Source organism: Gadus macrocephalus, chromosome 13 (assembly GCF_031168955.1).
Source record: "Gadus macrocephalus chromosome 13, ASM3116895v1".
Taxonomy (NCBI): domain Eukaryota; kingdom Metazoa; phylum Chordata; class Actinopteri; order Gadiformes; family Gadidae; genus Gadus; species Gadus macrocephalus.
In genome coordinates, this window is record NC_082394.1 from 13,242,712 (window position 1) to 13,267,634 (window position 24,923).

The 24,923-nt window shown below is 45.5% G+C and overlaps 1 protein-coding gene across 1 annotated transcript; it reads right to left on the bottom strand.

The window, feature by feature from the left end:
* Positions 1-351: 351 nt before the first annotated feature.
* shmt2 (serine hydroxymethyltransferase 2 (mitochondrial)) lies at positions 352-24,335 on the bottom strand. Its single transcript, XM_060068890.1, has 12 exons — positions 24,175-24,335; positions 14,715-14,906; positions 13,253-13,332; positions 11,798-11,998; positions 10,793-10,874; positions 8,308-8,430; positions 5,277-5,416; positions 4,666-4,828; positions 4,168-4,267; positions 3,666-3,821; positions 2,532-2,639; positions 352-2,115 (listed from the first exon to the last, which is right to left on the bottom strand). Exons 1-12 carry the CDS (start codon positions 24,205-24,207, stop codon positions 1,988-1,990), a joined length of 1,506 nt encoding a protein of 501 aa, XP_059924873.1. The 5' UTR covers positions 24,208-24,335; the 3' UTR covers positions 352-1,987.
* Positions 24,336-24,923: the final 588 nt, after the last annotated feature.

The window sequence follows — 24,923 nt, forward strand, 5'->3', positions numbered from 1 at the left end:
TCTTCATGAAGTGTTTCTGATGCACCACATTAAAGATGACTGACACTTCCAATACCGCACGCACACCGCGGCCTACACAACTCTTCAGCCTCCCTCTTCTCAGTCGACTTGTTCCACCCAGACTACCTGTAGGCGCACACACGCATCTCGGGAAACCCACGCCGAGGGACTTGATGATCCACGCACACTCCATGTGGACACGGTCGCGTTCAGACCACGTCGTCAACATCGTCCTACAGCGATCACCGACCAACACTCAAAAGCTTCGAGAAAAACGGCGCGACATAAAGGTACATGGATGAATATTCATAAAGCAATGACAAGAAAAAACAGCAAAACAAAATGCACAGCTGCTTCTCACAAGGAAGATACCTCTTTTATTTTATTCTAGAAAACATTCTGGAAAATAAAGTAATGGAAAAGGCCCATGTTAAAGCTAGATTTGATTTCAATGAGATGACGCACAAAAACCAGAGAATGAAAAAGCGGTAGGTCGATAGTAGTTTTGGCAAAATCCCCCTCTTGTAGCGGACAAGGCTGTACTCGTGGCTTGGTAAAATAAAGAAGCTCTGCCCCCTCCTGACTCGTCTCTAGTGGGCTGTGCTGCAGGGTGACGTTCAGCTGGTTCATGGTATAGATCTTGCTCACTGATGCAGTGACAACACACAGACACACTCATGGCATCCGGTGATTGAACCAATCTAAAAAACATATTCTTACATTTATACTATACTCATATTTTAATAGTTTACATAATCTGTCAGCTGTATATATATATATATATATATATTTAGGTTGACCGTTTCACCTCTTTCAATTAAACAAATACTTGATCTAAAAAGATACCAAGATGTCCATGTACCAGGACAGAAGTTACATACAATTTAATAATAGTAGGTACAAAATAAAATCACAGGACTGCTAATACATGCAGGGAGACTATCCCACAGTTTTAAATTGTGTTATTTTTCTGTCAAAAAAAGAAACAAATAAATGGAGGACAATTATTATTCCATCGTCTAACTAGCAGTTACCAGAGGGATACAGAAGAGGTGGATCAAGGGGCGGGGAAAATACTCTTTTGTGGCTTGTTACAATTATTTTCTCAAAACTCTACACTGGAACCATTTTAAATTAGGAGTGTTTCATAAAGCAACGTTTGAGGCTTGACGCTTTTAATCTCAATTTATGAGTGTGCCATCTTTATATATTAAGTCCCCCCAAATAGTTGTAATATAAAGTGGTATAGCCGGCAAACAGGCTTGTTAAAATAATGGCTACAATAATGAAAAAAAGTTTCTCTTTGACCTGGAGTACCTCAGCAGAAGAAACAGCCATGTGTTTCCATTTATACATATGTGCTGTGGCGGCCCGCCCGCCCACACACAGACAGCAAACCTCAAGGTGCTGGGTAACCAAGTCTAGAAGTCCCCAAGCAAATAAAGAATGGCCACATTAGTGCAGATGTTAGCTGACAGCGGTGAGACTCGAACACAGCTCATCCGATGCTAAACTAGGCTTGAGCGTTCTGCATCAGCGTGGCATCTGACAACGCTGAGCTGCTGTTTGGTTCTCCTGTTCCCCCTCCTATGTAGCCACGCGACGAAGCTAACAGATGTTAACAAGGTAATTATGTTACGATGATGTCGCAGCCGTCGCGTTCCCTCCCTCAACCTCGACAGTAAAACACCTTGCCGATACATGGAACGGATAAATGGCTGAAAATATAGAAAACGTTTTTTTTTTGTATTTTTCTTTTGCTGTTAAAAGTTGAAATGTTGAGTTGAATCCATGTCAATGTGGCTCCGGAATGATGCGTACCACTGCCCCAGAACCCCCACCCCCCCCCCCAGTTACAAAACATCCTCCACTTCTGCCGTCCTCCTCTCTCTCACTCCCTCCCTCCCTCTCTACCACTTTCCGTCCAGGACACGTGATCAGGCTGGTTGTGCGGAGTGGAGGTGTAGGTGCTGGTTGGGCGGTGGGTCTAGTGGTCTTCGAAGCCCGGCATGGGGAAGGGCCTAGAGAAGGCCTCCACCCGCTGCCTGAGGGCTGCGATGCGAGCCACTGTCTCAGAGTCCTCCAGTAGGAAGCTCTTGAAGTCCTGCAGCTTTCCTGGAGAACACACACACACACAGACACAGACACAGACACAGAGACAGATACAGAGAGAGAGATGAATCACCGGTCATCTTGGGCAACAATGATCTAGTATAATATCATTGGGGGAGTTGAGGTAAAGATGTGTATGGATTTTGGTTCATTAAAGTAAAACATGTTGAACATAGATACTATGCAGGGGCTTTTTATCCAAAGCGACGTGCAGTAAATTCAGATGTCATTGGGGTCAAGGCCTCTGACTCACATACAGGTAAGGCTGCTGGGGATCGAACCCGGTACTTTTCAGGTGGGAGTTGAAAAGCAAAAAACCACACTACCCTACCACCTGATATGAATAGACTTTGCTTCATTCATTTAACATCAACACTCATCAAACGAGACCTCCAACCACGCCCAGACGATCAACTCACCAGTCTTCTTCTTGACATCGAGGGCGATCTTGAAGCCCTCGTCCATGAACTCAACCACCTGCACAAAGTCTGCCTCCTTCAGCTGCCGGGAGGTCAGGGCTGGGGCGCCTGGGACCAAGCAGAGAGAGCACAACACTCAGGGTACACGGCGGGACCAACACTCGGCCTGGCCTCCGCCTTCTGCTTTGGGCGCTTACGCCCTGAAGGGATGCGAGCGCTGCACAAAAGACTGGCAAACGGTCGAAAAGCCGAAGTCTGACTGGTCGGTATGGCACCATGAATACCTTTTATATATCCTATAAAAGGAACTAATGAATTAACTACTTTGAGTTGAAGTGGATTTGAGTCCCAGTGACGCGATGAATCACTCGGAATAGATTTGACTCCTTATTTTTAGTACTGGTCGTGAGATGGGGATCCCGGCGTGATACAGGACCCGACAGAATCCCCAGAAAATGTGTGAGCGTGTGCAGGGTGCCGGATATGGTAGGTGTGGGTGTTGGTGGGGCCCCAAGGGGCAGCTGAGGAGCTTCCTGGAAGAGTGACTAAAATCAAACAGACTCCTGATTAATTTTAATACGCTCGGCGCTCATGGCTCGCCGGCTGTCGCGAGCGGACCCGCAGCTTATGAGTTTTAAAGTAAAACTGCTCGCTAAGTAAATATAGCAAACAGTTCATCTATGTATTTTTAATTGAACCCTTCAAAAAGAAAATCCCACTAATGGGGCCGGGTTTGCGTTGGATTTTTTTCGGCATCTCGTTGAAGAGAAATATCAAACTCTCATTGCATAAATGTTTCTAGAAAAGTGATGGGCATTGCACTTCTTGCAAGCCTGTGTATGTGTTTTTCTGTGTGTTTATCTGTGTGTGTGAGTGTGTGTGTGTTCTCTGCGTGTGTGATTATCTCGGTGTGTGTTTCTGTGTGTGTGTGTGTGTGTGTGTGTTCTGTGTGTGTGTGTTTATCTTGGTGTGTGTTTCTGTATGCGTGTGTGTTCTCTGTGTGTGTGTTTATCTCCGTGTGTGTTCTCTGTGTGTGCGTTTATCTCTGTGCGTGTTTTCTGTGCGTGTGTGTGTGTGTTCTCTGTGTGTGTGTGTGTGTGTGTGTCTGTGTGTGTTCTGCGTGCGTGTGTGTACCTAGCCTGAGGCCTCCGGGGGTCAGGGCGCTCTTGTCCCCAGGGCAGGTGTTCTTGTTGGCGGTGATGTAGGCCAGCTCCAGCACCCTCTCGGCCCGGGCCCCGTCGATGCCCTTAGGCCGCAGGTCCACCAGCACCAGGTGGTTCTCTGTCCCCCCTGAGACATTCCACCAGGGACAGAATGCCTTAGAAGGATTGAGCAGGAGAACCGTGCTCCGACACAGCCTTGATGAAATCGAGTGAAATCAGGACCCTCGAAGGTGCTCGGAGACATCGGGCCTCCGTGCACATGCTTCTGTCTCCCTACGGAAGTAGGGAGACAGAAGCATGTGCCCGGAGGCCCGATGTCCCCGAGCACATGTCTCCGAGCACATGCTTCTAGAATGTGCACGGAGGCCTGATGTCTCCAAGCACATGCTTCCGTCTCCCTACTTCCGTAGGGAGACGGAAGCATGTGCACGGAGACAGAGCCGGCCGAGGTCCGCACGGAGGTGTGTCATTACCCGAGACCAGGGTGTAGCCCTTGCTGAGCAGAGCAGTGGCCATGGCCTTGGAGTTCCTCAGGACCTGGTCGATGTACTCCTTGAACATGGGAGACTGGGCCTGGACACACAAGAGTACAGGGGTCCGTTCTCTAAGCGCGTCAGGGGCCTTCGGAAGGCCTACGTTTCAAAGCATAGTTGGACCCCATGAAGCAAACCGCCCCCCTTAAAAACCGGGAAGGTTTTGAAAATCTAGACGACACCTGGTTGTGACCGCTAGAGATACATTTGGGACCAATGTTAAAATTGCATTAAAAAGGAAATTATTTTGAAGTTTAAAAAAAATCATTCAAAGGCCATGTTGACAAGTCATGATGTCGGTCTCTAAAAACTCTGGCGGTGCAACCAAATAGGTGGGGGCCCAATTGTAATTCAACTCTCACTGCCCACTCTACACTAAGAGTCCTAGTTAAACATGAATCTTAGCTGGACGGATCCAGATCACAGACGGGGACTGACCTGTTTGAGGGCCACGGCGACGCCGGCGATGGCGTGGTTGTGCGGTCCGCCCTGCAGGGAGGGGAAGACGGCGAAGTTGATCTTGTCCTCCAGGTCATACATGATCTCCTTGCCCTTCTTGTCCACGGAGCGGACGCCCTTACGGTAGAAGATGAGGCCGGCCCTATGGGTAGGATTCAGATCCAAGTAGTACCTTAGTGACAAAAATAACTCTAACCCCAACTCTAGGGGAAGTTGAAATAGATCAAAAATAACTCCAAACCATAACCTAGGGAGACCCAACCGAAACAAAACGTATTTAAGAAGAAAATGGATGTAGTAGGCCTAATAATGGTGACATTATCACTAGTAAGTGCGGATTGATATGTGTCCAAATCTTGACGAAGGCCCAATCCCATTTCTACCCCTTACGCCTTCCCCTTCCCCCTTCAAAACAAGGGGGAGGGGTAAGGGGAAGGGGTAAGGGGTAGAAATGGGATTGGGCCTTAAAATGCACAACAAAAACAATATAAAAGTGCAAGCGTTAATTGTTACAGTCAGTTTCTTTTGTTTGGGGCTCCGCGGAGGGAGCTGGGTTTTCCTGGATGTAAGGGTGAGAGGGGCTCCCCTACCTGGCTCCGCGGAGGGACTTGTGTGTGGTGGTGGTCACCAGGTCCGAGTGGTCGAAGGGAGAGGGGATGCTCCCGGCCGCCACCAGGCCACTGATGTGGGCCATGTCAGACAGCAGGTACGCCTTCACCTCCGTGCACAGCTGGGAGACACACAACACCCAGTGTGAGGTGACTTACAGCTTGTCAAGCCGTCCGACAACATCACACATTCACGTCCAGACACCTCGGTTAGTAAGTGTTGAAAAAGTATTTATTTGCAAACACTTCTAGACAGCAAAGTGTTTGATTTAAGGGGGTATGATCATGGGATGAGAGACACACTGGAATCAGTTACAAAGCATCTCCAATGAGACAATGGGTGAACATGATTCTTGTAAGTATTCTTTCACATTGTGGGCAGTAAAACCTCTCTTACGCACTTATTTTATGTTGTACATCTTGGAACTTAATGTACACTTATTGTATGTTGTACGTCCTGGCACTGAATCTACGCACTGATGGTTGCTGACGTTGTACATCCTAGCATTGTGTAGCACCTTATCCTAGCTAGCTTTGTTGTATACAGGGAACTTTACTTTACTGTACCGACAGCTATATTTTGTTTCTCTTTCTTCTGACAAATATACTTATTGCAAGTCAATTGGATTAAAGCGTCTGCAAAATGCCATAAATGGAAAGAATGTCAATGGAAACAACAAAGGAAGTGAAAGTCAGGGGAGTGACCATCGTGGATCCTTATGGGTTGGGCACGGCTGTAGTGAGCCACGGTGGTAGAGGCCAAGTTAATTTGCAAAGCTCTTTGAGGAAGTATAGATGTCTGCAAGGAATCGACACGATAAAGATGTCAGGAGAAAGGCTTGCACTCAGTACCAGACTAGGTGGCCACAGCGGCAGGGCGAATGCTAACTAATTGAACACCTATCGACTGGAGAGAGGACCGCTATCTCTAGGTGCCTGGAGACTGTATACAAATGCCATTTGGATTAACCATTAACAATGTAAACAATAATTATATCATTAGTATTCAATCGATGATATTATTAGGATTAGGATTCAGTTTGTGAATGCCTTGGAGTTGTGTTACATCTGATATGATGGGGTACCATTTAGGAGAGCTACGGAGACACTGAATTAATTAGCCAAAGGACCCATTCGGCGATCCACTTCGGTTTCCAGATTACAATGCTCTTCGAAAGCACTAGCATTTATCTTACTTTTCTGGCTTCTTGATAGACAAGTGCAAGCTGTTTTAAGCAGCACTTTGGGCTACTGTAACATGGGGTTTGGGCATTTGAAGTGCGTTCCAACATTAAAAAGAATCAACAAAAAATATTGACAGTACCAAATAGTTGTTAGTTGCAGCGATAAACGCAACACCTGCTCAAACAACAGCGCTTAGATAAACAGCAACAAACAGCCAATGTTGGGGAGTACGATTGACTCAATGTATTCTGCCTAGTGGAACATCGTATCTCAGCAATTTAAAAGCACGAAAAAAAAAAAAAAAGTCTCGGCAACAGTGCATTTATCAAAATCTTGCAGATTACTTATTCACTGTCAGTGTTGAAAGTGCTTGCTTTAAAAAAAACACACACACACACACACACACACACACACACACACACACAAAAGACAACAGCAGCTCGTTCCAAGAACCGAGACGGTGAGTTGTAATTATGCTCTTCCGCACTCGTCGGCATCCCATAATTTAATTTAAATCTTTGCCTTTTCTTGGCAGCGTTGACAATAAATAGCTTGCTATCATGCAAATAAGTGTGCTGGCGAACGATCAGAGTGGTGGTAAATAATGTGGCGCTGTTTTTTTCCCCGTTCTAATTAACATGCATTATCGGGACAATCTCCATAGCACTCGTATCTAAACTGGATCAGCACATGTTTTATTAGATTAGGGAAGGCGAGGGAGTCGCAGGGGTTACTGGAGGGGGGGAGCTGAGGACAGGCGAGCAGATGCCAGTTACTGGGTCGCAGAGATGGGGATGGGGGGGATGGGGGAACATCAGCAAGAGCGAGCCTTAATCTAGGTTAACCCCGCCCTGGATATAATAAAACCAAAAACAACCCCGGCCCGCGTAGCTGCTGAAGAGTTAACTCCCTCCAGAGAAGAATGGGAGTAGCAAATAAATAAATGAAATAAAAGAGGACTGCACTTGAGGCTAGGGGGAGGCCAGAGGAGTTAGAAGTGCTCAATAAAACACAGTCCCACACGTGGCCCTCCAGTGGTGTGACACACTCCATCAGAGGGCCGCCGGGCTGGGGCCACAGCGGGGGCCGGTCAGAGAGGGGAGTCAGCGCCGGGGGAGCAGCGACACTAAACCAATGAAGGGAGCCTCTTGTGCATGCTTCTGGGAACAAGGCGAAAGGTGGCCTCTGTGCACCTATGTGTGAACTGGGCTGGTGTGTGTGTGTGTGTGTGTGTGTGTGTGTGTGTGTGTGTGTGTGTGTGTGTGTGTGTGTGTGTGTGTGTGTGTGTGTGTGTGTGTGTGTGTGTGTGTGTGTGTGTGTGTGTGTGTGTGTGTGTGTGCTGATGGGCTTTTGTGGAGCGGTTCCGGTCACGCGCGTGGGCGGAGGGACAAAGTGTGCAGCTCTCGGTGAGATGGGGACGTGCGCCTTCGCCATAACAACTAGAGCCGAGGTTCTGGGGAAAGTGTGAAAAACACAGGCGCCGCCGCTGAATGCAAATGACAGGCGGATAGAGATGGCGGCAGCTCCTCCAAAATAAGATATTTCAGAGAGGAGCCTTGGTTGGGGGGCGCACGGGCAACCCAGGAGCAGGTGCGTGTGTGACAGCCCCGACAGTAAAGGTTGGCTAGGTTTTATTAAATGGGGGGGGGGAAAGGAGGGATTTCTGACCTTCCTTGACACCAGAAAAGGGAACAGAGAGGACAAGGCAGGAGGAACACGAGGGAGAGAGAGAGAGAGAGAGATGTGGGCAGTGTGCGAATGTCAAGGTTGGGTGGCTTTGTAATAAATATATATAGATAGAGGTAGAGAAAGAGAGAGATCTGTGTACCTTCCTGATGCGGGCATAGTCAATGAGGCGGGCGTAGGCACTGGTGCCAGCGATGATGATCTTGGGCCTGAACAGCCGGGCAGTCGCATCCAGCTGGTCGTAGTCTATGAGACCTGTCACAGGCTGGAGAGAGATTGAGGGAGAGAGAGAGGATTTTAGAAATAGAGCACTACCACAAGAATACGAGAGTCAATGGTCGCACAGAAGAAGCCTTGCAGGCATACAGATGGTAAGAAAATAAAAAGACGGTATGATGGCAATTCATCATTCATATAATCCAAATAAGCCCTCTGCCATTGAGGCTGGGAGGGGTGTGGGGGTGTAGTTTAATACTAACAGGATCATGGTACATGCTGGGGATACCCCTGCATTTCCCAAGAGACCCGTTGCGACTTCTGTGAGTGTTGTTTTGGACAGATATGCATTCTCTAAAGAATGTAATAAAGAAAATTCAGCGAAAAGAAAAAAAGGGATGTGGCTTGGTAGCGCATGACTGAATGCAGCTAGTTACTGTGGCCTTTTCCTCATGTCTACACCACAAATTGCTCTGTCAGGTTTAGAGGAGGATCAAAGCCAGCGGTAAGTATTTGAAATGATTACATATAAAAACGCTGAAAATAATAAAATATTGCTAATCTTATCCCTGGTGCAATTTTCATTACGTGGACTCATGACAATTAAATTGACAGAGGTAAATAAAATAGTAATAAACCCCTTGTATGGCTTTTAACAGAAATGAAAACCAAACCCATCCCGGGATCCAGAGAGGTCAGTGTGATGGCAATAACACCCCAGAGCAGATCCCAATTTAATCTACTCTGAAATAATCACATGCGGTTGCAGTCTATGGTCTGCTTGGACACAGTTCTTTAAAAATGTAAACATAGAAAGAGGGGAAAAAAATAATAATAGTCAAGCCATATGAACACCAAAGTCACGCTGTGCAAAACTCACATACATGTCAAGGTTCAACGCAGACAAAAACTAAGAAGGGGGAGTGAAGTGAAAGAGAGCAAAAAAAAAAAGGAGGTGGAGAATCGAGACGGGGGCATGCCAAGTGAGGGGGAAAAAAAGAGAGAAAGATGGGGAGGGGAGAAAGAGGGGAGCAAGGCTAGAATGAGGGAAAGCTTTATTTAGACAAGCAGATAATCTCCCATCTCCAGAGTGCACTGGTGGACGGCCCGGCTCGCTCCATCACGCCGCTCGTTGTGGGGACGGAGGGGAGCCGGCGGAGCTGGCCGGCCTGTCGATTTCCCATTATCTCCCCAGCAGAGGGGTCCCGCCCGCCCATCCATCAGAGGGGGGTCTGGACGCTCGCACATCCATCAAACCCCCCCCCGCTACCAAGGCAACCAACCGACCACCGCCATCAGCACCACAACCACCGCCAACCGGCATCCAACTAGCACCGGCGATAACCACGGTAACACTGATCATATCTGCAAGTTTACTTGAGTAATGCGGGGGCTTGGGAAGGGGTCGGATTAAATAGATATATCAGCCCCGCCAGGGGCCGCATCCCTGATTTACTGCACACGCTACATCGCCTCCATCTGATGACTTGATTGTTGGGGTTGGGTTGAGTCATTATCAAGCTTGAAAGGTACTCTGATAAGCATAGGCTAGTGCTGTTATCCTCCGAGGTTTGGGGTGCAGCCATCCTCTTGCCTCAGGGCCTAGAGCTGAAGGAGGTGCAGAGGCATCTTGTTGGCAGGCGCTCAGGAGCTGGAGCGGTGGGGCTGGCAACCACAAGGTTGCTGGCTTGATCCCCAGCTCCTCCGAGCAATGTGTCGAGGTATCCCTGAGCAAGACACCCTAACCCGACACAGCCGTCGGTGGATGAATGTACGCGTGATTGTGAATGCGAGGCAATAATTGCAAAGCACTTTTGAGTGGCCACAGGTCTGAAAATTGCTACATAAATGCAGTCCACTTACGCACCGAATACCGACTCGTTTCACATGGCCCGCTACCGCTCCCAACAATAGTTTTCATCTACAGTTGAACATGAATAGAACCGTCTGTAAAGGTTTCCCCGAGTAAGAACAACACAGGATAACATGCACTCCAAATCAACTGCCCTGTTACAAACACCATCTTATCATTACGCGTGCATCTCCAATATACTGGAGCCCACTCCAGTAAATAAATAAATAATGCTTGATAAACACTTTTCCAGGTAAGTGGAACGCTTTCACCCACTGTTCAAAGTATTGACCCGTTGAAATCTTCTCTTTTAAAAGCTCCAGAGCTCCACTCACTGCCAGGCCGACGTCCTGGTCCACATGGTAGCCCACAAGCCACAAAGCCACAAACATGATCGTGGTGGGTGACTTTGGTTTCACAAATTCAACCCCACCCCGATGCTTTTGAACGGTCCCCGGCTTTCAAGTCATATTTTGTGTTTGGGGGGAGAAGCAGGTTCAGCGCTGCATTGACATAGTGAAGCTGTGGCCAAGCGGTCCAGCATGGACTCCCTACTTACGTTGAGCTTGTAGGGCATGGACTCAAAGTAGATGGAGGTGGCAGAGATCCTCTTCACGTCAGACATGTAGCCGTGGGTCAGACTGGAGAGGGGGGCGGGGAACAAGACAAAAACATTTCAATTGATGTGGAAATACCGCGACATCGAAACACATACAACTTCATCTACATTTGTCATCAATACATGTTTGACACATTATACCTATTTCCCTCACGGGAAAATGGAAAATAATCTGCAGATACAAAAAGTATAAAAGTATCATTGACCCACAAGCGCCATTATTCCTTTGTGAAGTGAAGTGTGGGGGAAGGTTAACATGAGATGTAAAAAAAAAAAAACATTTCAATATACGGTATATATTTTTTATTCCACAAATAAGTGTGGGATGGACAAGCTCAATGCCATGTGCCTCTCTCCGTACAGAGCTGTGCGCATCCTCCAATCACAAAATGTACAAAACACTGCTGTTCTCCAACATGTCCGTGCATGTAGCAGGACGAAGGTGAGCACCGCAGTCTGTCGACATTGGCGTCACGTACTTGCTGTGATTACAAAAAAAAAATATATATCCTGAAAGATTTTGTCTCCGCACAAATAATTAAAGGACTTGGAACTCCATATAAAATATGACAAAACCACACATGATAAAAGACAGGTTCAACTCAGCCCTCCCCAAACCCACTGATCTACTGTCATGCAAATAGACGCGTGATATTTGAATAGGGGTGGGATTACGCAGTGAACTGGTGTGAGGGGGCGTGCATCAATGCACACAGTGTGCAAAGAGTATTCCCGTTTACCACTTACCATTCAGCATTATTCCAGAGTGATTCAAAGGGAATTCTGCCGTCCCATGTCTCAAATTAGGAGGGGTAGGGGGGGTTCTGCGGGGATGGGGGCGTAATCAAAACACACATCCTTCAGGCGCTCAATAGCACGGGGCATCCTAGCAACGCCCCCCGCCTCCCGGTGGAGGGGAGACGGAGAGCGTGGTGAGCTACTCACTGGCCTCCGTCGGGCAGGTCCAGGCCCATGATGCGGTCGTGGGGGTTGAGGACGGCCGTGTAGGCGGCAAAGTTGGCGGGCGAGCCGGAGTAGGGCTGGACGTTCACCCCCCACAGGGCCGGGTCCAGGCGGAAGGCCTCCAGGGCTCTCTTCTGGCACAGCAGTTCAATCTTGTCCACCACCTCCGCTCCTCCGTAGTACCTGGACACCAAAGGGCGGGGGGGGGGGAGCTTGTGTTTTAATACAAGAGCAGAAGAGGCCTAGCTCACTCCCTGATCCGTCCGGACTCTATAAATAAATAGATCCCTTTAAATGCTTGGAGGTACAAAGCATCCCAATGGGACTGATGAGTGCATGTCAGAGACGTAGTGGAAGGTCTGTGGAGAAGTGATGTTCTGGAACAAGCTCACATTAATATTTAGAGCCGTCAACTAAATAGGGATTAGAAAATTAGCACAATAACTTATTATATTAACATTATTGACAGATTGAATTTTGGGGGGGGAAATGTTGTCTGCATATGGTATTTTTTCTGTATTTAAATGAATCGTTATTATGAATTATTTGTTTCTCAGCCAGTGTCTATTGATTGTAAATGGTGATTTGTCTCTTATCTCCTGATGCTTCTGTTAACGTTAAGCATAGAGCAGAAGCATCAAACACAGACTTAAGAGGTTTCTAAACCCTTCAATTCCTAATTTAAAGTGACTCAATTTAGAGGTTGTCTCAACAAAAACCTAAACTTTCAGAGCGCATGCAAGACAGGAAACCAGACAACGTGATTTTAGTTTCCTAACTAAATAATCTAATGAGTGATCATATTTAGGATGCAGGACGCAAACGAAAGAAACGCAAGCTCGAGCAAAAGTTTAATGTAGTAACATAATTAACGTGGTCTGCTTGTCACATGGGTCTATAACAAATCAATTCAATTTTTAAAACTATTCCATCACAACATCCACCGTAGGGCAATGCATGCGTTTGAAACATTTTGTTGTGACAAGTCCCAGGGAGTCAGCCAAGTGTCTGGCTAGAACGAGGGAAGGAACAGCAGCTGGCATTAGTGCTCTCCCTTCCATCTGATCGTTTTCCCACGTTTTTTGTTTTAACATAATGCAAATGAAAGATTGAAACTAAACGAGCATAATATGAACCAACTGACCCGACACGGACGTGCACTAGGATCTAGTGCGTGTTCATGGTGGGTCAGTTCAGGTGGAAGGATCTAGTGACAGGATCCGTCCACGTAAGCCTACCTCACGTGCCCTTCTACCACGCGGCGATACTCTCGTCGGTGCGTTATATTATGGGACAGAAGGGGTAGATCAATAGCGCGGGTCGGTTTGCGTGTGTGTAGATGCGTGGCTAGTGTGGATTTCGAAAACCACCATCTTAAAAGCAGACTATTTCAACAGTATTAATAAACTCGGGGTGGCCTTGGGTGGACACACTCACCTTTTCCCTGGGTAGCCCTCTGAGTATTTGTTGTTAAGACAGGAGCCCAGGGCTTCCAGAGCGGCCCGACTGCAGAAGTTCTAACACACACACACACACACACACACACACACACACACACACACACACACACACACACACACACACACACACACACACACACACACACACACACACACACATCAATGGCTGCAGCGGACATAAGGGACAAGGATGGCAAATTAAAGTGTGTTAAGTGATAGTGAGAAATCCCCGCCTGGCTTAAGGCAATCATTAGAGTATTGAACCCCTGGACTTCCATGCACTAACAGTCTGCACTCCACAATGTATATTGCCGCCTGCCGCTGGAGGACACAGCACGCACCCCCGCGGTGGACATTACCGCCAAACGTGTGCGATGGCCCCGCTTTGTTATAACCGAGCGAGATAAGAAAGGACAGATAAGCCCAGAGTAAACAAGTTGAAAACTTTTAGATTTCTCTTTATTTTTCCTCCAATCCCTTCAAAATGTGTTACAATTACCCCCTCTCCCGAAACCAATCATTTTTCCACTCGCACAATTTTCCAATCCGAGTTCAGACAAAATGTTTCATGGACATGGCTTGAAGTCTAACTCAATAGCAATGTACTTTCTTTCTGCCGGGGCGGTGGTGTCTAAAGCCGGGTGGCGCTCCGTACCAGCCGGGCCCTCCCGTGCATTGACTGAGCGCCTGACACTGAAGGAAACACCTTCACTCACACACACACCCCTAACCACCAGTCAGCCCTGGATCCTAATGCCAACACTTCATCTGAGAGCCCAAAGAAGGCTCTGGTTACAGCCTTCTGGAACCGTCTGTCACGTTGAGCACCGTGCAGGAATTATATTTAGAACTGTTTAAGTACATGTGTGTAAACATATGGGGTCCCTATCATGGTCTGCCTACTGCGTCTGGGTGTGTGTGTGTGTGGCAGTATGAAGACATATCAGACATTATCTCACACTAGAGCAGTCAGACTTTGTGTGGGGGGGGGGGGGGGAGAAGAGAGAGAAAGAGAGAGAAAGAGAAAGAGAGAGAGAGAGAAACAGAGAGAGAGACAGAGAGAGAGACAGAGAGAGAGAGAAACAGAGAGGATTTACTCCACTGAGCAACTACTGCGCCCCAGAGGAAAGGGTTGCAAAGATACACAGGAGATAGAAAATCCTGTCCATTTTTGCTGAAGAGAAATAAATGTCCTCATTTCAAACAGAACGGACGGGTAGTGAATAAAAAAAAGACAACCGCTTTATTGATTAGAGTGATTAGAATAAACATACATTTTCACATACAGTTTACCTAGTTCACAAATTTGCCTGGTTAGCTAATCAATGCTTAAAACATTGGTAAAAAAAGTGCCATGTCTTTCTTTTTAGTTTTTCCAAACTCAGACCGTTTAATTGAAACCAGCGCTCAGAAACACCTCCGGCGACCCACAACACTACCTCCGAGGCGATGAGCTCCAGCCCGCGACACTGCCGGTCCTTCTCGCTCCTGAGCAGAGCCCACATCTCGGGGTCATCCTCGGCCAGGCTCTCCTGCCCCGTCCACGGCCGCTCCTCCTCCACGGGCCGGGACGCGGCGTGGGACTGCTGCCCGCGCACACACAGAGCCAGCGGGGAGCGCTGGCGCAGCGGCTGGGAGGGGACAGAGACACACACACACATGAGATGGCTTTTATGGGTCCATGTCATTGATTATAAAAGACACATTCGTATACGATACACTTGTGATTTGAGCCAAAAGAGGCCCAAAACGGACACATCAATGGCGTAGACTTTATGATAAATACATGACATACTCGTTATGTTTTGATAACCTGACTCATGAAAAGGTAACTTTTAAAATTGCATTGATAGACGTTTTTTTAATTTCTGCTTAAAAAATAATGCTAGTGTGTACATTAGCGATCCTTGTTTTCTTCGCGAAATGAGCTCAAATGCGTGTCTAGGTGCTTTGGGCTTTGCAGCTTTATTGCATTGTCTTCAAATAATTGCATAGTCAACATTGCACTGCCCGAGTGCAAGTAGTACTGTAGGTTCAGAGAGGGTTCAGGCGAGGACCTCCTGAATCCCTGGCTACTGACTGAGTCGTGGAAAGGTCATCCAAAATAAGGTTCAACCCAGGACAAGCCCTGAAGAACCAGGCAAAAAACGTGTGTGAAACTATTCCATCGATGCTCTTAAATGTTGAGGCCTGCAGGGGGACAGCTTCAGCAGGACCATGAAGTGGGCTTGTTGGACATTTCTGAAGAAATTAAAGCAATCAAGTCTCCTCGCCTTACGCGAGGGACCGAAACCACGCGGAGAGGGCCATCGTCAACGGAACGTGACTCCTCCGCCTGACGGATGATTTGCCACATCTGAGCAGACACTCGTAACACCGACTGCCAGCATGTTCTGCATAAGTAAGTTGGCTCTCCTCCTCCTTCCATGCACCCTCAGAAGAAAGAAAAAAAACGTAGCCTGGTGTAATTAGAAGCTGGCATGGGAGAGTGATATCAATAATCAGCGTGGTTCTTCAATCATGTCTTTATCAGCAGTTACGCAGCGCGAGAGACAGCCGATTTTCTGTTTCCGCGGCCTCTGTGCAGCGAAGGAAGCCGCGAAGGGAACACATTCAGCACTTCCTTCTTTATCTAATCTGCTCGGCGGCTGGAGAGGGCTCTAGCGCTGCCGGTCGCAACGACAACGCTCCATCCTGTGACTGCGAGTGGCCACGGGTTTCTGCTGGCGCCGAGCATTCGTTAATGTGGTGCTCAGCGGCCAAGAATGGGTGTGTTGATGCCATGGCATTGGTTTGCATTTGTGGGGTATGAGTTACAAGGCAACAGTTAAGACGGAATGCAACCGATCAGTGCACTGTTGGTGGTTGGGTGTCGGTGGAGGGCTTTAGAATGGGTTTAGATTATATTGACATGTAATTCAAATCAATGTAATGTAGAGATAGATCCATTAGAGGTCCCAAGTGCCTTAAATGAATAAAATAAAATAAAAAATGTATTATGTCGAAATGATGTAAATAGTACTGAGAGTGTACTTAAACCAGTGTCTGTTGAGATATGCTAAATCAATGGTCCTATACGTGTCATAGCCTTGGCAGACTCAATTCAGCCTTCATATGGAGGAACTGTAAATCTTGATTTTGGTGCATGGTTTACATTACCAAAACTTTTATGTTTTCAAGGTGTTCTCAATTCCTCCAATGACATCCACCGGCTCTTTAAATCTAAGCACTCTATGCTCCCCGTTATATTATACAATAGCAACAACTTACATGTTCTATATTATTACTGGCGACTGGTTTGCCGGTGGACCTACACCACCTTCCTTCCCTACCTACCTAAATGTACAAAACTTCCGCTATGTTGCCATTGCTGTATTCAGAGTTTAAACGAATAAACTAAAACATTAAATATATGTATATATATATATACACATCTAATATGCATAAAAGACACAAAAAAACACTGAATTGTTGATTGAGTTTGGAATGATCACAGGTGTAAATGCTTCCTGGAAAGCAGGCCGAGACAAAAACATGTTCACACTACTCTGACAATGTGGTCCTATGAATGCATTATCACCTCTCAGAATGGCAGGATCTTAATGGGTCTCCCGAGTGTAAACACCTTAAGTGTAAACACCACACTGAATACTCTGTGACAGACTTTAATCACTCATCCTCAATTACTTGCCATTTCTTTTTTTAAATGATGTGCATTTAATCCCGAGCACCCTTGTTAAGTCTGCAATAACCTTTTCGATCAGGCTGTTAAAAAGACAGGTCCTTCTCCTCTTCATTGAATCAACAGCATTATGCTGGTGTCCCAAAGCCAGGATCTCACTAATCTACCATGAAAAAACAGCCATCATCTGTAAAGGTGTGCAAAGCTACCTCCTTTAATAGCGCCATTAAAAAGCAATTAACACACATGATTGGTTGAGCACATTTAGATGAGATAATGTAATAACGCTCAACCTCAATTGAGCCCATCTTTTCTAAAATATTTCAATGTTGCATTGCACTGCCGGTGTAAGGAGCTGGCCATTTGGCGGAAGAAAACTTATGAAAAGTCCATAGAATCTAAAGTTGCGGTATAGGCTCCAGCGAATGCTCTTTTGACTGTATTCTCAACAACTGGACTTCCACCGTTACGACTGCTAAGAATACATTAGGAGACTACGACAGAAGTAGTCTGTGGCTGGTTAAAAACATGCTACAGAGGACGCTAATGGTCTACAGTGTGGTGGAGCCAGACATAAGGGGATATATTTGGGCTGCGTATTGGCTGAGCAGTTTTCATTGGGATGAACGGGTGGCCACATTGTCATAGGGTATCCATTCCTCCCCTCTACGTTGGCTGCAAGGGCTGGGTGTGATACACCCGGGGAGAAAGGTTGGCAGATTACTGGCTGATTTTGAGAAGCTCATTCTGGACTCCTTTGACAGTGAAGGCTTGGGGACGAGGGAGAAAAAGAGAGCGAGAAGCAGATCTCCACAGGGCCCGGGGATAGTCGAGGGCCTGGGGAGACAGCCCGGCCTGTCTATAAGGACACAGGGAAGCTCTCGAGAAATCACACGGGTCATTACTCCCTGACGGGAACCGTCCTTCGCTGTCTGCGTTTCCTGCAGGAGCCCAGCGAGTGGCGCGTGACCGTGCCAGGGAAGCAACATGCGAGCCAAGGCAGCAATGGAGACACTGGCCACTGTGGAGCAGACACGGATGGGCCCCACCTTGCTACCTCTGCATCACACACACACACACACACACACACACACACACACACACACACACACACACACACACACACACACACACACACACACACACACACACACACACACACACACACACACACACACACACACACACACACACACACACACACACACGTCTGTCCCCCTCCCTTCCACCCTGCTTTCTCCTTGTGATCCCCTCATGTAAACCCTAAGATGATAAGCAGAGCCAGACAAGCGCTTGATTTTTTTTTTCTCCCTTTATCAGGTCCCTCTGCACATTACGATCTGCTCCACAACAGCAAGGAGGCGCAGAGCGTTTTAATTCAGCCAACAGTAGACCCAGTCCCAGTGATGTTGTCTCTGTGCCTCCCTTCCCCCCCCCCCCCACGTCTGCTGGTCCCCCTCTCCTCCTCCTCCCCCCCCCCCCCCCCCCCCCACGACTGCTGGTGCACCTCCCTTCGCACGATCCTTGTGGGAGATTAATTAAAATAAACACATGATTAATTGATCCACAGGAAAAGTGAGCGCCAAGACACACGCGCCAGAACTGTCACCGTGGGACTATTTTTAGGGGGGGGCGACAGATTAGGGCGTCTTTTGAAGGTGAACCAGATGAAGCCTCCGCTGGGTGATGGAAGACAGCGTTAACCTGGGAGCCACGCCGACCCTCACAGCCCTGCGACGCTTTGTTTGCGTTGATGGCGGCGCAGATTGTGTTTTTTCTTTTATGTCAAACATCTGTGACCGCAGAGCAATCAAAAGAGACACGCGCGGGGCGAAAAAAAGAGAAGAGGATAAAGAAACGGAAATCATTTCATTTAGCGTAGCGCGGTATTATTTCTGGTCATTTCCTCCGCGCCGACTGCTGAGGGGAGTCAATTTTACAGATGACTGCTGTCCATCAGCATCCTTTTCAGCCACAATCAACGTCGGAACGGGGAAGGGAAATGATAAAAAATAAAAATAAAACGATCCAGCAGTGGAGACGGACGGGAAAATAAGAGCATGAAGGGGAGTTTGTTGGGGAAGCAGACGGGTGTCAACAGGCCAACAGCGTTTGGCAGTTTGACACGCCACGGCGCCCTCTCACTCTGTCACTAACTAATAGGAGTTCTGCCCGTTACAAATTGCTCCTGTGATTTCAGCCGGGGATGAAACCTCGCTGAAGAAAACGCCGGCTCTGGGAGGCGGAGTGGTTGGCAGCGGTGTTTCGGACTCCACTCCACTCAGGTCAAGAGGGTTGTCACTCAGAGGGACAATCAGGTAGAAGAAAAAGAAGAAGCACTGTCGGGTACAAAGCCTGTCCCTAAGGAGGGGTTGAGGACTGGGGTTAAAGTGCCAGTGAACCCCGTTATTATTATTTCTTTACACATATTAGTAAGTCTTCTGTGATCTTAAAAGGTACAGCGTGTGTAGGGTTAAGTGGCAGCTAGGGGTACGGCTGCAAACCGCAACCAACTGACAACACCCCCCGCCCCCTCTTCTCCCTTCCCAATGACAGGAGAGAGGCTACCGGGGCCATTACTGGCCTCTAAGGTGGAAGTAGGTACTTCTTACTTCCTTACTTGCCACTTACTTTCTAACTGTCGAGTGAGCTCCTTGAAAGATTTGTACAGTTTATTAAGGTGTTGTCTGGAAGCTATAGGACATAACTTATAATATAGCAATTATGATTACAAATAAATAAAGCGTTTTCTCAAGAGTTGTTTGTCTATTGTGGGCTACTGTAGAAACTGGGTGGAGCGTCATGGCGGGCTCATAAAATGACCTATAGTGCTCCCTATATAAATTAAAAAGGCTTATTCATGAACAAAAAAAAGAACCTAAAGAAGGAGAAGGAAAAGAAGAGGAGGAGAAGGAGGGGAAGCATCGAAAGCAACCATAAGCTGTGTTCGAAATCGTTCCCTATCACGGATATAGTGTACTATATAGGGTGCTCGCCATTTTGTAGTGGTGTTCGAATTCTCAGTGGTTAATTTCATGCACTATTATTATTACTACTACAGTGCACTTAAAATACCCACAATTTGAGTGTACACACGATGTACCCTACATGTTACTCACGTATACCACAATGCAATGCGGTCGTGTTTTTCCGGAGGAGAAGAAGAAGCTGAATAACCGCGAAAACGAATACATTTAATGATGGAGTCTCCGGCTTGTGTTTAGAAATGTCAACAATTTATTTGGGATTTAACATAGAATATTTAACATTCAAAATTAATTTAAAAAAACTTGAACAGGGAAATGTAACATTCAACATCGATACAACCTCCAGCCCGGTTTGTTTAGATGATGTGGGCGCATCACGTCACACAAATAACCGGCGCATTTACTGACGCAAATGACGTTTAGAAATGTTCAGCGTAGTGTCCGAATTCTCGTTTGTGCGTTCCCTATATAGTGCACTATATCATGAACACTATATAGGGAATAGTGAGTGAGTGTATAGGGAACGATTTCGAACACAGCTAAAGACAGCCAGAATGACGTCGGAAAATACCCGTATTACCGTCGAAGATGCCCCCGCCACTTTTAAATCATTTGTTTGGCAGCATTTTGGGTACTTTGATTTGGTTTTGCACATAATATTGTTTGCACTTGAAAAAAAGAGAATTATTTCATTTAATTTATCTTACTTTAACTTTTATAAATTTTAGTTTTAGTTTCAATTTCATGCATGTAAAGAGACAAGAGTTATAATAAAACATTTCAAAATGCATGTGCAACTTGGTTAAATAAAAGTCTGATGGTCCAGTCATTTATTTTGTCATTGTAGTTTTCTTAAAATCTCGTCTCGTCCTCGTGAACCCAATATCGTGTCTCGTCTCGTGAGCCGAGTGCATCGTCACACCCCTACAAAATTGACATGAGTTGTAGGTAACCATTGGGTAACATTAACGAGAACTCTAAAATATGAGTTGATCTGTAACAGGGGATTTACCTAGGCTCATAGAAAACCAGGTTTAACCAATTGCAGCCTTCTGCCACTTTTGCCCTACTATTGGGGAAATTATTAAACAAGTCATTCATGTATTGTATGAAATCAAATCAAAAATTACTTGTTCCAGAAATCTCACCAGCACCTCTATGTATGCAAGGAGTGTGCGCGCACACACACACACACACACACACACACACACACACACACACACACACACACACACACACACACACACACACACACACACACACACACACACACACACACACACACACACACATATGGCAGAGAGAACCAGAAAATCCTTAGTGTGATTGATAAAGACTATACCACATAGAAGTACCACAACAGTGTAGCTATCACAGTTGACAGAAACACAAGGATACAATCAAGCACAGAAGCTGTTTGAACGACAGTGGGCTGGACCTTCATCCTATGCCTGCGTCACTGACAGCACATCTTATTGCCGATGACTGGGAGAGCAAGCAGGTCAGTGGGCGTATGCTTCTTTCTAGTGCGCGGATCACAAAAAAAGAAATCAATAACTGACTGAAAAAACTTTGAGGAAGTACACAACTTCTTCCTCAAAAGTGAATATACGATAAGGCTGAAATGTTCTTCCTTGGCAATCAGTGGAGTGACAATGAAATCAATGTGTTCTGCTAGTGAACCTATTCAAGTTGTGATTCACTTCGGTTTACATCCTAAGAGCCATTCAAATCTATGTATGGATTTGAATGCTTTTGAATTAAAAAATACATGGTTCATTTCTAATAATGAATATTCTACTTCATTGCATGTACCCTGAAAAAGTTGCCCATGCCCATCAATGAGAACTAGGGCTATTAAGTTCTGTCCGGTAGGTGGATACGGTCTTCTTTGAACGAATTCGTATTGATAGGACATTCCCAGGTGTTCATTTCATAAGGGGAAAAAAAAAAACACTTTTACAGTAAGTTAAGGTTAGGCATGTCATCTAAAATCGCAATGCATTATCTGTCAACTTTCGTGTTTACCACTCAATAGGCTTTAAGTGGGAACAACAATTACTACCTTAGCAAGATTCGCAGTGCAATCCATTGATAAAATCTATATATTCAACACAAGACAAAACTGCTTTATATTGAAGCTCTGCCGTAACACAGTCGGACTTGGACCAACAGTGGATCTAAAACACACCGACCTAACAGATGGAATAGAGAGTAAAGTAGAATGAAAGGTTGGTTCATTGGTTGTAGAGTTGGCTGATTTCAGTTGACCAAGAATTAATTTGGTTAACTACAGCCCTAATTAGAACCAACATACTTATTTCACATGGCTCTGTCAACTAGTATTTATTAACGCGAGTCCATCTATAATAAATCTTATTACAGAATTACCGAATCACCTGGTTATCCGTTTTATAGCAGATCACATCACATGGAAACAATTTGGAGGCAATTATAATTTATAATAACTTTCGTTTCCACCAGAATGTCATGCGCCGTCTCTATGGTTTCAATTGAAGTTTTAACAGTGACAATGTATTAATATATTGTTGTTAAATTACCACTATAAGGCTTGCATATGTGGATACTAGGAACGGCCAAAACTAGGCCAATGGAATATCAGATCTTTTACATTAAATATTAATTTCTAAAATCTATTTGTAGGGATTATATTTACTTTCAGAAACAGCAAACCCTGAAAGTAGAATTACAATTAGAATACAATTGGAATTTTAGGACCATATTATCAGCTAACACAACCTCAGTTCAGAGTCTCCAGACTAAATTCTGGTTTTCAACACTCTAAAAAGGGCCGTGTGTTCTCATTACATACTGTCGTCATTGGCTGAATGTGTGGTGGACTGAGGCTGCTATGAAAGACACATGTTTTAACTTCAAGATTGAGCAATCAGTGCCAGCAGTCACAGGAGACTGGTAATGGATCAGCTGACCCTGAGTGAACTCTTCCCCAACATAAATCTCCACAAAAGGCCACAGGCCTGAGTCAAAACAGTCGGGCCCACAGAATTAGCTTTTAGTTCCCATACCTGTTGCAACTGGACCATTTTTGTAAACAAAATGCAGCTAGAATTTATATTGGCAGTATTTTACCTTATAATCATTCCAATCATAGACCTACCAATATGGCACGGCGGACAAGGATAGGATTTGTGGTATAACTTGTTTTTCCTTCAGTTTATCAACAATTGGGAGTCTGCCCTAAAGACCAGTAAACTGGTTAAATCTGGCGAACCACATTTGCATCAGCTATGAAATTGGTTAAGACTCGAGTAGCCTACTCCCACAGTTTGGTATGAAAGACACGAGACCACCTTAATCGGGAATCTATTGCGATGGAATCATGTGATCAGGCTAATGCAGAGCTTGCAATATACTAATTGAATAATAGAAAAGGAAAATTTTGAATTTACTTTCACTCACTTAAACATTAGATATCAATTATATATATTTGAAAACTAGCTAAGATTGTAAGTGGCCAAACAAGTACAAATAGGGACACTATTAATGCCTTAAGTAAAACTCAAATGGCTTACTTATAGTAAGATACGCATAATGAACCTTTTTTACAAGTAAAATGTATATTTTCTTTTCAACATCAGTAGAGTTTATCAGGGAAATTACATCCATACATGTTATAAATCTTAATCTAATACATCTCATACATTTCCATTAAACTTAAAAGGGACTGGACTATTAAGACACCAACTCCAATTCATGTATGGAACCAATAATAGGCAATAACGTTATGTTTTTTTATATGTTATTTGAATGAAATTGATAATTGTCGTTGACTGGTTCTTTTTTGGTAGTTTAACTTTGATAAGATGAGATAAGCCAAAGTGACTTCTTAGTATTTTCTTGTAAGCTGCTCACATGATGAAACAGATAGTGGGCTGTTGCATCATTGCCTGCCTGCAGTGCACACACACACAAGTTGGCAACATGTAACAGTAGCTAGCATGCTAGCTCATAAGCTAATCGATCTCTGGATGAAACGTGCCAAAGCAGTACAAAGAACGAAAATACCTTATCATGACACATTCATGTTGTAACAATAATCGTCCGTTCGTGAGCAATTACATTTTTTTCCATTGACAAATTGGTAGAACTGACCTGCTCCCCTTGTTTACTACCGGCTAACAACATTTTCATCGATTCTGATATTCAACAGCGGGAGGATCAAAGGATAAAGCATGCTATAATACATACCCGGGATAGTTGTCTCAATGTAGTCAACATCATATTTGCAGATATCACAAGAGGACTAGTTGGCGTGCACGGGTTTTGCAACACACCGCTGGTGTGTGGAGGGGTAATGCCACGAAAGGCTGTTCAGGAGTTTACGGAATCAGATGGTGCGTTTGCACCTTCGAAAGGGTTTCTGGGATATGTAGGCGGAAGCCATGCATCACCAGCTTGGTTAAACCGCATACATATTAGGCCAACATTTGTGGTATATCTGTTTACATTTTGTCTTCACAGAATATATTCTATAAAGGCCAATCACCGTTTATATGACACATTTTTTATTTTAAGACTTGGATCAATGAAGCCTAATCATTGAGGTAGGCCTTCTAGCTTTCTGGTGTGTTATATTGCTGAATTATAAGTAGCCGTATAATTTGTTTATCGACTGCCTGTATAATGCATGTTTATCTTATATATGTATATGTGCCTGAGGTAAGCCACTTTGGTCACCTCCAACATCAGGATTCAAACAAAAATATATACACTAACACACACACGCACACGCACGCGCACACACACACACACACACACACGCACGCACACGCACGCACGCACGCACACACACACACACACACACACACACACACACACACACACACACACACACACACACACACACACACACACACACACATATATACACACAAACACACACACGCACACTCATATTGTCATGAATACAAAATCAATTTGTGATTCATTGCTAAACC

What these genes read in the sequence shown, in the direction of transcription:
- shmt2 (XM_060068890.1), bottom strand. Translation starts at nt 24,207, where the DNA reads ATGATGTTGACTACATTGAGACAACTATCCCGG. An exon ending in CATTGAGACAACTATCCCGG is followed by an intron (nt 14,907 to 24,174) that starts GTATGTATTATA and finishes GTCCCCTCCCAG; the next exon opens with CCGCTGCGCCAGCGCTCCCC. An exon ending in CGATGTCAAGAAGAAGACTG is followed by an intron (nt 2,116 to 2,531) that starts GTGAGTTGATCG and finishes TGTGTTCTCCAG; the next exon opens with GAAAGCTGCAGGACTTCAAG.